Source organism: Schistocerca americana, chromosome 1 (assembly GCF_021461395.2).
Source record: "Schistocerca americana isolate TAMUIC-IGC-003095 chromosome 1, iqSchAmer2.1, whole genome shotgun sequence".
Lineage (NCBI taxonomy): Eukaryota > Metazoa > Arthropoda > Insecta > Orthoptera > Acrididae > Schistocerca > Schistocerca americana.
This window is the reverse complement of record NC_060119.1, coordinates 155,776,855-155,790,611: the sequence shown is the minus strand read 5'-3', so window position 1 is coordinate 155,790,611 and position 13,757 is coordinate 155,776,855. Positions and strand designations below refer to the sequence as shown.

The window sequence follows — 13,757 nt, the reverse complement described above, 5'->3', positions numbered from 1 at the left end:
AACTGGTGGATATTGCCATAAACGACACATGCAAATTATAACAGGCTGCTGGTAGTCAACTCCAGTCGACTGGCTCTGCCACTTTGTAGAAATTGTATCACTTCATGTTCGAAGAGAAATAATAGCAAGTAGGGAAAGAAGAAAACTAGAGCAGGAAAAAACGGACCCCATGCATGGGAAATAGCCCTACCCACAACGACTAAAGTCAGGGGAAAGTGTCCTCAGAACATTAGAAAAACTAACAATTACTGATTAATAATCCACGCTGCAACTATGGAGGACTGAGACATCCCACCCTCCTCGTTGTGAACGATTTACAGAATCTTTACGCCCTGCTCATGAAGAGAATTAACCATCGTGGAAGCCCCTGAAATCATGAGCTAACCTGGCAAAATGGGGATACACTGACGAAAACAAAACCATGCAGGACTGCGGGGAAGAACAGACTGTTCAACGTAAGCTTCAGTGTCGAATGTGGCCAGACACTTGTGCGGAAAATGACCTCCACCAGGCAGTGGACAATTTTGGTCAAAAATTATACAAACTGTGATGATCTGACAATAACTGTATAAACTGTGTTTTATGTAATGTTCTGACACGAGAATAATAATAATAATAATAATAATAATAAATCTCGCTAAATTTCGTCTTTCATTCAACTAACTTCACAGAAACCCGACTATGATCAACTGTAGTGACATTGTCCATGTACTTAACTGCCTCCCTCCCTTTATGGATGTCCACTTCATGTCGCTAAACATCAAGTTACAGTGTTTCCGCTAAGTATTTATCCTCCCATACCACCCTGGGCATGAACTCGGCTTTGCTTTCCATCACAGATGTCTAAATGCTCACGCCTCCAGAATGACATTCATGACCCTCGCGTCTTCCGTACGAAATGGCAGGTTCCACCCGTGACCGACCAACTGTGAGTTGACCACCTTGCATGACCACCTGGCGTGCACTGCCCTTGACCACAACCGGCCAGTAATTCCGACGCCCTGTCTCCGACTGATTCTGCAGGAGGGGCAGGGGTGGCAGATGGCCGCAAAGTGCCCCTTGACATGCCGTTACGAGTTGCGCGCAGACCCAGCATTGCCGAGCCCGCTCTACAAGCCAGTGCGTGTCCTATCTCAATCTCCCATGATCGCGCGTCACTTGCAACATTGTCATACATGGAGATTAGTAGTAAATTACTGTTTTGCTCCTCAGATAATCATCATTCTCCTCCATCTCCAATGTTCATTGCGTTGTGATTTTAGAGAACAGTTTATCATTACTATCTCCAAGATACTTGTAGTATATCTTCAATTTTAGTAAACTGATCTCTTGAGTGATAATCACAATATATATTAGATATATATAGTATACAGGGTAGTCCATTGATCGTGACTGGGCCAAATATCTCACGAAATAAACGTCAAACGAGAAAACTACAAAGAAGGAAACTTGTCTAGCTTGAAGGGGGAAACTAGATGGCGATATGGTTGCCCCGCTAGATGGCGCTGCCATAGGTCAAACGGATATCAACTGCGTTTTTTTAAATAGGAATCCCCATTTTTATTACATATTCGTGTAGTACGTAAAGAAATATGAATGTTTTAGTTGGACCACATTTTTCGCTTTGTGATGGATGGCGCTGTAATAGTCACAAACATATGGCTCACAATTTTAGACGAACAGTTGGTAACAAGTACATTTTTTAAATTAGTAAATGTAATCATTTCATGCATCCCATATACACTGTTGCAACAATAAATGTTGAGTGAATTGGGAACCTCTAAAAAAGGATGTAGTATTTTGTTTTTCGGCAGTGTATATTCAAAGAAATCTCCTAAGTCTATGCAGAAATACTTGCACCACCGACTGCAAACGTATATTACGGTAGACGGTGCGCATTTTCAGCAGTTTATGACATAGACAGCCAACGGCCTTACCGCAGTGGTAACATCGGTTCCCGTCAGATCACCGAAGTTGAGCGCTGTCGGGCTGGGCTAGTAGTTGGATTGGTGGCCATTCGGTCAGCGTAGCGCTGTTGGCAAGCGGGGTGCACTCATCCCTTGTGAGGCAAACCGAGAAGCTACTCGATTGAGAAGTAGCGGTTCAGGTCTCGGAAACTCACATACGTCCGGGAGAGCGGTGTGCTGACCACATGGCCCTCCATATCCGCATCCAGTAACGCCTATGGGCTGAGGATGACATGGCGGCCGGTAGGTACCGTTGGGCCTTCATGGCCTGTTCAGGAGGAGCTTAGTTTAGTTCTTACAATATAAACAGAATTTTAATGAAGCGTTTATGATCACACTCCTTTGTGATTTCATTTTTGTTGTGATGGGCGTGTTTATTTTGAGAAATTGATGACACAAAGGTAGTATTTAAAAATTATTACACCTCGATTTCCTGTTTTAGAAATCGATTCAATTTTTGACTCGCTCCTTTCTTTCAGATCTCTGACAGGAACAAGACCAGAATTATTACCGTAGTTAACTGCCGAATAACCGTTGGATACCACGTGAATTGCCTGGAATGTCGGTTCAACCACAAGTAGCCGAGTGTGATTAGTATCAGATTTAAATCTAACGTTTTCGACTATTCCGCGTTTGTATGCAGACACGCTTAGCTGTGTCAAGCTAAGTTGATACCGGTGTCTGTGTAATTAATGTAGCTTTGCAGAGAGACTGTAGCTCATTTAGTGCGGATGTTTACGGAAGTCGTTTGGGTGACAACGGAATTATGATATGTTAAACGGATCGCGATGTATCTGACGGGAAGACAAGGCGGCCAAAATGTATCTGTTTCAGAACATATCTGGATTTACAATAGGATTGGCCATTGTTAAAGAACAACACAGAAAATACTGGGAATTCCCGCTGCTGACGTCGGTGTAGCTCTGTGCACGATTTGTCAGATTGCGAGACCCGCATGGAACCTTTGCCTGAGGAGTACCATCAACAGCGTTCTCTGCATTCTGTTGAGGTTTATCTGAGTACACCAGACCTTTCAATAAGCACAACAGATGAATATCAAAGGGAGAGAGATCAGGCGATCGGGGGTGGCAGGACACAGTACTGCGTCTGTTTATTGTTTTATCGTCACCCAACTCCTCATGCACTCGCGACAGGATTGCCAACCCGATGTGTGGTGTAGCACCGGCTTGCTGAAAATACCTATACAGTTTCAAAAAACAGTGACCTGTATATGTCCTAATGTACAGCAGCCATACTGCCATCGACGATGCCACTATGGCTGCAGTATATTAGGACTTTGTTTTTATGAAACAGGTATTAAAGGAAACTTACACTCCTGGAAATTGAAATAAGAACACCGTGAATCCATTGTCCCAGGAAGGGGAAACTTTATTGACACATTCCTGGGGTCAGATACATCACATGATCACACTGACAGAACCACAGGCACATAGACACAGGCAACAGAGCATGCACAATGTCGGCACTAGTACAGTGTATATCCACCTTTCGCAGCAATGCAGGCTGCTATTCTCCCATGGAGACGATCGTAGAGATGCTGGATGTAGTCCTGTGGAACGGCTTGCCATGCCATTTCCACCTGGCGCCTCAGTTGGACCAGCGTTCGTGCTGGACGTGCAGACCGCGTGAGACGACGCTTCATCCAGTCCCAAACATGCTCAATGGGGGACAGATCCGGAGATCTTGCTGACCAGGGTAGTTGACTTTCACCTTCTAGAGCACGTTGGGTGGCACGGGATACATGCGGACGTGCATTGTCCTGTTGGAACAGCAAGTTCCCTTGCCGGTCTAGGAATGGTAGAACGATGTGTTCGATGACGGTTTGGATGTACCGTGCACTATTCAGTGTCCCCTCGACGATCACCAGTGGTGTACGGCCAGTGTAGGAGATCGCTCCCCACACCATGATGCCGGGTGTTGGCCCTGTGTGCCTCGGTCGTATGCAGTCCTGATTGTGGCGCTCACCTGCACGGCGCCAAACACGCATACGACCATCATTGGCACCAAGGCAGAAGCGACTCTCATCGCTGAAGACGACACGTCTCCATTCGTCCCTCCATTCACCCCTGTCGCGACACCACTGGAGGCGGGCTGCACGAAGTTGGGGCGTGAGCGGAAGACGGCCTAACGGTGTGCGGGACCGTAGCCCAGCTTCATGGAGAAGGTTGCGAATGGTCCTCGCCGATACCCCAGGAGCAACAGTGTCCCTAATTTGCTGGGAAGTGGCGGTGCGGTCCCCTACGGCACTGCGTAGGATCCTACGGTCTTGGCCTGCATCCGTGCGTCGCTGCGGTCCGGTCCCAGGTCGACGGGCACGTGCACCTTCCGCCGACCACTGGCGACAACATCGATGTAATGTGGAGACCTCACGCCCCACGTGTTGAGCAATTCGGCGGTACGTCCACCCGGCCTCCCGCATGCCCACTATACGCCCTCGCTCAAAGTCCGTCAACTGCACATACGGTTCACGTCCACGCTTTCGCGGCATGCTACCAGTGTTAAAGACTGCGATGGAGCTCCGTATGCCACGGCAAACTGGCTGACACTGACGGCGGCGGTGCACAAATACTGCGCAGCTAGCGCCATTCGACGGCCAACACCGCGGTTCCTGGTGTGTCCGCTGTGCCGTGCGTGTGATCATTGCTTGTACAGCCCTCTCGCAGTGTCCGGAGCAAGTATGGTGGGTCTGACACACCGGTGTCAATGTGTTCCTTTTTCCATTTCCAGGAGTGTATTACCTATACAGTTGTTCGTCTTCCGTAAGTTGACCAACGTACGAATTTAACATTTCCTGGACATACTGCATTACACAAACAGTCAGTTTAGTGAAAGAATTGTGTTACAATGAGGACACCACCCATCTCAGACGAAATGTCATTCTTATGTAACCGCTCTTCAAAGCATATGGGAAGATTTTCTGTTGGACGGTGGGGCAAGTTCTGAGAGCTGACATACTCTGACTATCTGAACCACGCTTCATGACAAGGGAAGGAAAAGTGACGACCAAACGGCCTGATAAACACTTCATTCAGATACCAACGGCTAAGCTCGATACACGAAAGTGTGACCGGACGCATTAATTCATTCACATCACTAACTTCGGAAGGACACTGGTGAAGGTAATTTTTTATTTAGTTCCGGCGCTTCCTTAAATCTCGCTCAAACAGATAGACTGTATTGAGACTTTATAGGACCTGTAGGTGTTCGAACTCTTTTCAGTTACATTTTATTGTGATTGTGAACTTAAACTTGAATAAATGAACAGTAAAGACTTATACTCGTTACCATCCAATGTATATTTTGAAAGGTCGTCTTTATAAATCGTTGCTATTGCGTTAATCTCCATCCTATGTATGCATGAATGCACAAATATCTTTTCTGGGTATAAAGCGTTCTCTTTCCGTCCTTCCTCTCTTGGCAGCGGCAAGATACAGATTTGAGTGCGTTATTTGTCATCTTTTTGCTAATATTAACTGGACAATTTAATTAAAAAATGTGATTTGATTTTTAAAACAATCTGCCTTTTAGTTCTTCTGTTCTGTTTGTATTTTGACCATTTAATTTCAGTATGAGGTGACTTGCATGGCGACCAACAATCGAGCGCCATAAGCTCTCTATCGTTAACTCTGTACATTTTGAACCCTTTAGGTTTTGAAAGTCGAACCTGCATCCGTCCACGGGGTCTGATTACTTTATACAAAGTCGTTTCTTTTGTGTGTATATGAACTACGTACACGATTATTTGTCACCAAGTGGGCCGTCATCTAACAGTGACCATTTTGCCCTGGATTTAATTTCTATAGCTTTGCGAAAAAAATCATTAAATGAAACGTTATTAAATGAAAAGAAATCAGTATTATCATTGTACTGTATAAGAATCACTTAGGAGTGAAGGAGACGACTCACCGAAAAGCAGAAGCGCTGTGTCATCAATATCTACACAAACAAAAGGTACAGAGCTTTTCTTTGCTACCTTTCAGAATGAAATTCATTTATCATGCTGTAAGAGAAAAATACGCACAAACACACACACACACTATTGGGTGGGCGGTTTAGGGACAGCGAGTTAGGTTTAGGCCATGCAGGTTCCATAAGCGAAGGATACAAGGAGGTTACATGAGCGAAGGATATGGTGTAAGTTTAGCTCTGATATGCGCAGCTCAGAAAAGTAGGTGGTGGTGGGGCATGGGTTGTGAAGCAGCCATCGCAATCTTGCATATTGTGCTCTGCTGCATGTTATGCCACTCGGTGGTCCACATTGTTTTTGGCAACAGTTTCATGGTGGCCATTCTGGTTGACAGCTGGTTGGATTTCATACCGATGTGTAAAGCTGTGCAGTGGTTGCAGCAGAGCTGATATATGACACAGCTGCTTTCATAGGTGGTCCAGCCTCTGATGGGGTAGTATAAGCCTGTGATAAGACTGGAGTAGGAGGAGTTGGGTGGGTGGGTAGGGTAGGCCTTGAATCTGGGCCTTCCACAAGGGTATGGCCCCTGTGGCGGGGGGTTGCAGGTTGGAGTGGCATAGGGATGGATAAGGATGTTGTGGGGGTTGGGTGGGTGGCACAGTACCACTTTGGGAGGCATGGAAGTATGTTGTGTAGGATATCCGTCATTTCAGGGTAAGATGACAGATAATTAAAGCCCTGAGAATGTACGTGGTTCAGTCATTCCAGTACCAGGTGGTATTGGGTACAAGGGAGGCGCTTATTTGTGGTTGGTTCTTGGGATGCATGTGAGGCTCAGGTGTGTGTGGGGTTATGGCACAGGAGATCTTTTGGTGTGCTAGGTCTGGGGAGTATTGCCTATCTGATAAGGCCTTTGTGAGGTCATCATCTTATAGGGCGAGGGAGTGCTTATCACTGCTGATGCATCTGAAACGGGTGGCCAGGCTGTATGGGATGGTTTTTCGTGTGGAAGAGGAGGCAGTTGTCAAGGTGCAGGTACTGTTAGTGATTGGTGGGTTTCATGTGGACTGAGGTGTGAATGGCTACCGTCAAACAGCTGCCAAAAACAGGGTGCAGTAGCAGAACATCCAGCACAGCATAACTGTGACATTTCAATGCTGCAACACAACCCATGCCATCTGGTTCCTTGCCACCACCGCCAGCTTTTCTGGGCTGTGCAAATGAGAATTAACCTTAAATTACATCCTTCGTCCCTGTAACCTCGATGGCTTTAGCCTAAGTAACTCACTGTTCCCCCCACCTACTAGTGTGTGTGTGTGTGTGTGTGTGTGTGTGTGTGTGTGTGTGCGTGTGTAAGTTTGTCTATATGTTTCTCCTACAGACTGAGAAAGGAATTTCTTCCAAAAGCTAGTACACTAAAGCCCCATACCTTTCGTTGTGTATCTGTCGACGACGCATCGCTTCTGCCTTTCAGTGAGTCGTCGCCTTTATTCCTGAATAATTAGTGTTGTGGACTGGCAAGACAGCCAACAGACTATGAGAGGAAGCCGAAAGGCACGCGTTTTAGCTCACGCAGGCTGGCGTGAGGTCTGGAACTGGTCAAGGAAATGAGACTAGCAAAAAAGGACGCAGCTGTGGAATACTTAACTTTAGTCCATAAATGGTGAACATCTCTCTTGACGGTACTTGTTTTACAGCATCAATAGTAACTGGTAATGGCGCATTGCTAGGTCGTAGCAAATGACGTAGCTGAAGGCTATGCTAATTATCGTTTCGGCAAATGAGAGCGTATTTTGTCAGTGAACCATCGCTAGCAAAGTCGGCTGTACAACTGGGGCGAGTGCTAGGAAGTGTCTCTAGACCTGCCGTGTGGCGGCGCTCGGTCTGCAATCACTGATAGTGGCGACACGCGGGTCCGACGTATACTAACGGACCGCGGCCGATTTAAAGGCTACCACCTAGTAGCAAGTGTGGTGTCTGGCGGTGACACCACAATTAGTTATTCTCAAACAGAACTTTCTGTACATTTTATAAGAAGTCAGTTCCAGTAGCCACTATGTAATCCTTGTTTGCTAGTATTTAGAGATTTCTGCACGGTTTAAGTTCAAAATGGTTCAAATGGCTCTGAGCACTATGGGACTTAACATCTATGGTCATCAGTCCCGTAGAACTTAGAACTACTTAAACCTAACTAACCTAAGGACATCACACAACACCCAGTCATCACGAGACAGAGAAAATCCCTGACCCCGCCGGGAATCGAACCCTGGAACCGGGGCGCGGGAAGCGAGAACGCTACCGCACGACCACGAGCTGTGGACACGATTTAAGTGTTATGAAGGCTTTTTAAAAGTATTTGTATAGAGTGAAGCCATGTATGAAAGTGAAACAAGGACGATTGACAGTTTAGACAAGAAGAGAGAGTAGAAGCTGTTGAAATGTCGTGCTACAGAAGAATGCTGTAGATGGGTAGATCATGTAACTAATGAGGAGGTATTGAATCGAATTGGGGAGAAGAGGAATTTGTGGCACAACTAAGTTAGAAGAAGGTACTGGTTGGTACAACATATTCTGAGGCATCAGGAGATCACCATTTTAGTATTTGAGGGAAGCGTGTAGAGTAAGAATCATAGAGTGTCACCAAGAGCGGAATACATTTAGCAGATTCAGATGGATGTAGATTGCAGTAGTTAGTCGGTGATGAGGAGGCTTTTAGAATACAGAGTAACATGGAGAGCGACATCTAACCAGTCTTTGGGCTGAAGACCAAAACAACGACAACAAGCTTGCCTGTTTTGGCTTGCAATGCTATTTTCAAGTGAACATGTGGGTATTGTGGGCAGTGACACTTATTTACTTCTAACTTATGGTCAATAATGTTACTTTCATAAATAACAGTTTCAGTTACGTTTAGTTGAATTAGACGATCAGATGGCATCCAGGAGCCAACTACCAGCTATCTGTTGTTTTGGTCTTCAGTCCGAAGAATGTTCTGATGCAGTTCTCCATGCTGCTCTTGCCTGTCCAAGCCTCTTCATCGCCGAATAATTACTGCAACCTACATCTGCTTACTCTATTCATCTCTTGGTATGCCTCCACGATTTTTAACCACATAGCTCCCCTCCAGTACTAAACTGGTGATCCCTAGACATCTCAGAATGTATCCTACCAACTGATCGCTTCTTCTAGACAGGTTGTGCACAATTTTTTGGACTCCAGTTCTATGCAGTAGCTCCTGATTAGTTACATGATCTACCCATCTAATCCTCAACTTCCTCCTCTACCACTACATTTCAAAGGTGTCTAGACTTCTTGTTTAAGCTGTTCATAGTCCTTGTTTCATTTCCATGCACGGCTACACTCCATATAAATACTTTCAGAAAAGACTTCCTAAAACTTAAATCTATATTTTCTTCTGCAGAAACACTTTCCTTGTCATTGGCAGCAAGCATTTTATATCCTCTTTATTTCAGCCATCATCAGTTATTTCGCTGCCCAGATAACAGTTCTCATCTACTGATTTAAGTGTATCGTTTCCCCATCTAATTTCCTCAGCATCACATGATTTTATTCGACCACATTCCATTATCTTCGTTCTGGCTTTGCTGATGTTCATCTCATATTTCCTTTTAGGACACCCTACATTTCGTACAACTACTCTAGCAAGTCCTTCACTGCCTTTGACAGAATTACAATGTCATCGGGAGGCCTCAAAGTTTTTATTCCTTCTCCCTGGACTTTAATTCCTATTCCAAAATTTTCTTTGATTTCCTTTACCATTTGCTCAAGGTACAAACTGAACGATGTCTGAGATGGGCTACAACCCTGCCTCAGTCCCTTCTCAACCACTGCTTCCCTTTCATGCACCTCGACTGTTATAACGGCCGACTGGTTTCTGTAAGAGTTGTAAAAAACCTTTCGCCCCATGTGTTTTACCCCAGCTATCTTCAGAATTTCAAAGAGACTCTCCAGTGAACATGGTCAAAAGCTTTCTTTAAGTCTACAAATAGTATAAAGTTAGGTTCGCCTTTTCTTAACCTATCTGCTGTGACAAGTCATAGGGTCAGCATTTCCTCACGTGTTCCCACGTTCCAAACTGATCTTCCCCTTGGTCGGCTTTTACAGGTCTTCCATTCCAGTGGAAGGGATTCGTTGTAGTATTTTGCAACCATGACTTATTAAACTAATAGGTCGGTTATATTCACACCTGTTAGCGCCTTCCTTCAAATGGCTCTGAGCACTATGGGACTTAACATCTATGGTCATCAGTCCCCTAGAACTTAGAACTACTTAAACCTAACTAACCTAAGGACATCACACACATCCATGCCCGAGGCAGGATTCGAACCTGCGACGGTAGCAGTCGCGCGGCTCCGGACTGAGCGCCTAGCGCCTTCCTACTTTGAAATTGGAATTGTTATATTCTTCTTGAAGTCTGAGGGTACTTCACCCGTCTCAAACATGTTGCACAGCAAGTGTAAGAGCACTGTCATCGCTGGCTCTGACAAGGCTGGGAGTAGTTGAGAAGGAACTTCTACTCTCGACGCCTTGTTTAGACTAGTTTTTCATTGTTACGTCAAATCCTTTTCGCAGTATCATGTCTCACATGTTCAATTTATGTACGTCCTCCTCAGCTCTCTGTTGTGAAATAATATTTTGTTGTTTTATAATCAAGTAAAAATCTGTGATCATACGTCATCTAAGGATTCCATACAGTTATTACGACACATTTCGTACTAGAAAACATTACAGACCACAGTTGCTATTAATTTTCGCACAGCTGACAATTGCTGGAGAACAGGAAGAGGAGGGAGACCACGTCGTACAGATATGAGCTTCGAGGACTGGACGCTAGTTAACCGAGGCGCTCGAGCGTGCGGTGCGCAGTTGGCGTGTGGTGAGCTTTGGCGCGTTTAGCAGAGCAGGCGGCCACGCGATCACGCGAGGCTGCGGCCACAGCAGAGCAGGGAATACGAGCTCCAGTCGCGTCCAGCATGGAGGCCCGGGCGCTGCTCGCATTGGTCGCTGTGGCCAGCTCCGCCGCCAACCTCGCCTCTGCAGACATCGCCCTCGTTGTGAGTCTCCACGATCCTGCTATATTCCTCCATGCGATGCGCCTACGTCATCCCTACATTCGGAATTTACGTCAGTTCTCCCTCATAAGGTTCTTCAGTCTAGTTCTAAGCAACATTGTCATCATCGGAAGTCACGTAAATTGTGATACCATAACCGTGATTCTTGTTCCTTTGGAGTAATACCTACCTTTTCGCGTTTTATATTTTCCGGCACAATTTCCTACTTGAGAAAAAAACTGATCAATAGACGGTAATGCACTTACCATTTGTTAGATAATCTTGTTCTAGATAAACCTACAACTATGGTGAAGTAGGAGTAGAAGCGCGGCCGGCCGAAGCGGCCGAGCGGTTCTAGGCGCTTCAGTCTGGAACCGCGCGACCGTTACGGTCGCAGGTTCGAATCCTGCCTCGGGCATGGATGTGTGTAATGTCCTTAGGTTAGTTAGGTGTAAGTAGTTCTAAGTTCTAGGGGACTGATGACCTCAGATGTTAAGTCCCATAGTGCTCAGAGCCATTTGAACCATTTTTTGTAGAAGCGCGACAAACCAGAGAAATTCTGTGTTCAAGAAACTAAGTGGCTGGAACTGACCTGTTGTTGGACGTGATGCTTTGTTTCAAAAATAATGCGTAGGACAGAAAATTAGATTTTGTCGCTGTCTTTCCGCCACATACAAATACTGTTAAGGTGTGTTTACGCCTGTGGTGTTTGCGGCTAGTCGTCGTGCGGCTGTAACTCGCCCCACACCGAAGTAGAGGCGCCCAGTGTGAACACTGATGTGAATGGAATCACTCGCATCCACATTGTTTGGGAAGAGGCATGAAACTACGGGCCTCTGCTTGCGCGTGAGGCAAGCACAGTCGCACGGCGACTAAACGCAAGGCGCGCAGGGCTAAACGCAGCTTTAGTGACATATGCTCATGTATTTAACAGTAGTGGAAGGAAATATGTTGTGGCATTTCTTGTTGCAGTCTTATGCCACTAGACTTGTGAGGCACGGGTGGAACAAATTCCTGATAATCGGCTAACTTAGGTTACCTATTAACTGAAACATATCTGCCAGTGGTATATCGGTCACACCATGAAACTAAGTGAGTGTGTAAGTAGGCTGTTTAGGTTTTTTGTTGGTAACGCCGCCTCTGTATGAAAATCACTGGCTGTGCTGTGTGCAGTCTGTGGTTGCTTTGCATTGTTGTAATACTCGCCATTGTAGTATTAGGCAGCTGGATGTGAACAGCGCGTAGCGTTGCGCAGTTGGAGGTGAGCCGCCAGCAGTGGTGGATGTGGGGAGAGAGATGGCAGAGTTTTGAAATTTGTCATGAGCTGCTATATTTATATATGATGATATCAAGGTAAATACATTGTTTGTTCTCTATTAAAATCTTTCATTTGCTAACTATCCCTATCAGTAGTTAGTGCCTTCAGTAGTTTGAATCTTTTATTTAGCTGGCAGTAGTGGCGCTCGCTGTATTGCAGTAGCTTGAGTAGCGAAGATTTTTGTGAGGTAAGTGATTTGTGAAAGGTATAGTTTAATGTTAGTCAGGGCCATTCTTTTGTAGGGAATTTTGAAAGTCAGATTGCGTTGCGCTAACAAAATATTGTGTGTCAGTTTAAGCACACTTTCAATAATCCCTACAAAAGAATGGGCCCTGACTAACATTAAACTATACCTTTCACAAATCACTTACCTCACAAAAATCTTCGCTACTCAAGCTACTGCAATACAGCGAGCGCCACTACTGCCAGCTAAATAAAAGATTCAAACTACTGAAGGCACTAACTACTGATAGGGATAGTTAGCAAATGAAAGATTTTAATAGAGAACAAACAATGTATTTACCTTGATATCATCATATATAAATATAGCAGCTCATGACAAATTTCAAAACTCCGCCATCTCTCTCCCCACATCCACCACTGCTGGCGGCTCACCTCCAACTGCGCAACGCTACGCGCTGTTCACATCCAGCTGCCTAACACTACAATGGCGAGTATTACAACAATGCAAAGCAACCACAGACTGCACACAGCACAGCCAGTGATTTTCATACAGAGGTGGCGTTACCAATAAAAAACCTAAACAGCCTACTTACAAGTGTAGCCGTCTTTGGATATTTGTCCCATGTTAGGTGGTATAATCTTGGTTCCTTACACAGTGCCGGCCGGGGTGGCTGAGCGGTTCTAGGCGCTACAGTCTGGAGCCACGCGACCGCTACGGTCGCAGGTTCGACCCCTGACTCGGGCATGGATGTGTGTGATGTCCTCAGGTTAGTAAGGTTCAAGTAGTTCTAAGTTCTAGGGGACTGATGACCTTAGAAGTTAAGTCCCATAGTACTCAGAGCCATTTGAGCCTTACACAGCGATGTATTACAGTGGGTAGCTGCTGATGTCACACGGGGAAGATTGGTTTCCATTCACCTTAGCAATTTGTATTGGGTCACTTATAAGCCTACTCTTGATTCTATAGTTGTCGTAGCGCTGTAGTGCTTATATCTAGCGTACCAGTGTTGTATGAGAGAGAGAGAGTGAGAGAGAGAGATTCGGTTCTATTGTGTGTTTTACCTCTTTGTGATCTGTATGTGCCAGTGTGTTTTTTGTTCTTCTGTGTTTGACTTAGATGAGGGGGTGCTGGTATCTCTTTCGTTAGAGGTTCCGTTGTGGGGGAGAACTCAGGATACCCTTCGCTGGTGTTGTGGGCTACAGTACGTGTTGGCTGTAAGTATTCGTATTTGGGTCGCCTGGTTAATCATGGTCTTGTTGTCAGAATTTTTCCACGTCTGATGGGTTAG

At 45.5% G+C, this 13,757-nt stretch overlaps 1 protein-coding gene and 1 pseudogene across 1 annotated transcript in view; both read left to right on the top strand.

The window, feature by feature from the left end:
* The first annotated feature begins 1,923 nt into the window (after positions 1–1,923).
* LOC124555476 lies at positions 1,924–2,041 on the top strand (annotated as a pseudogene).
* Positions 2,042–10,805: 8,764 nt separating this feature from the next.
* The window catches only part of LOC124623584, a 94,987-nt gene continuing 92,035 nt past the window's right edge, over positions 10,806–13,757 (top strand). The window contains exon 1 of the mRNA XM_047149047.1: positions 10,806–10,970. Within this exon, the coding sequence (XP_047005003.1) occupies positions 10,890–10,970 (81 nt within the window). The 5' untranslated portion in view covers positions 10,806–10,889. The remainder of the gene's footprint in view (positions 10,971–13,757) is intronic.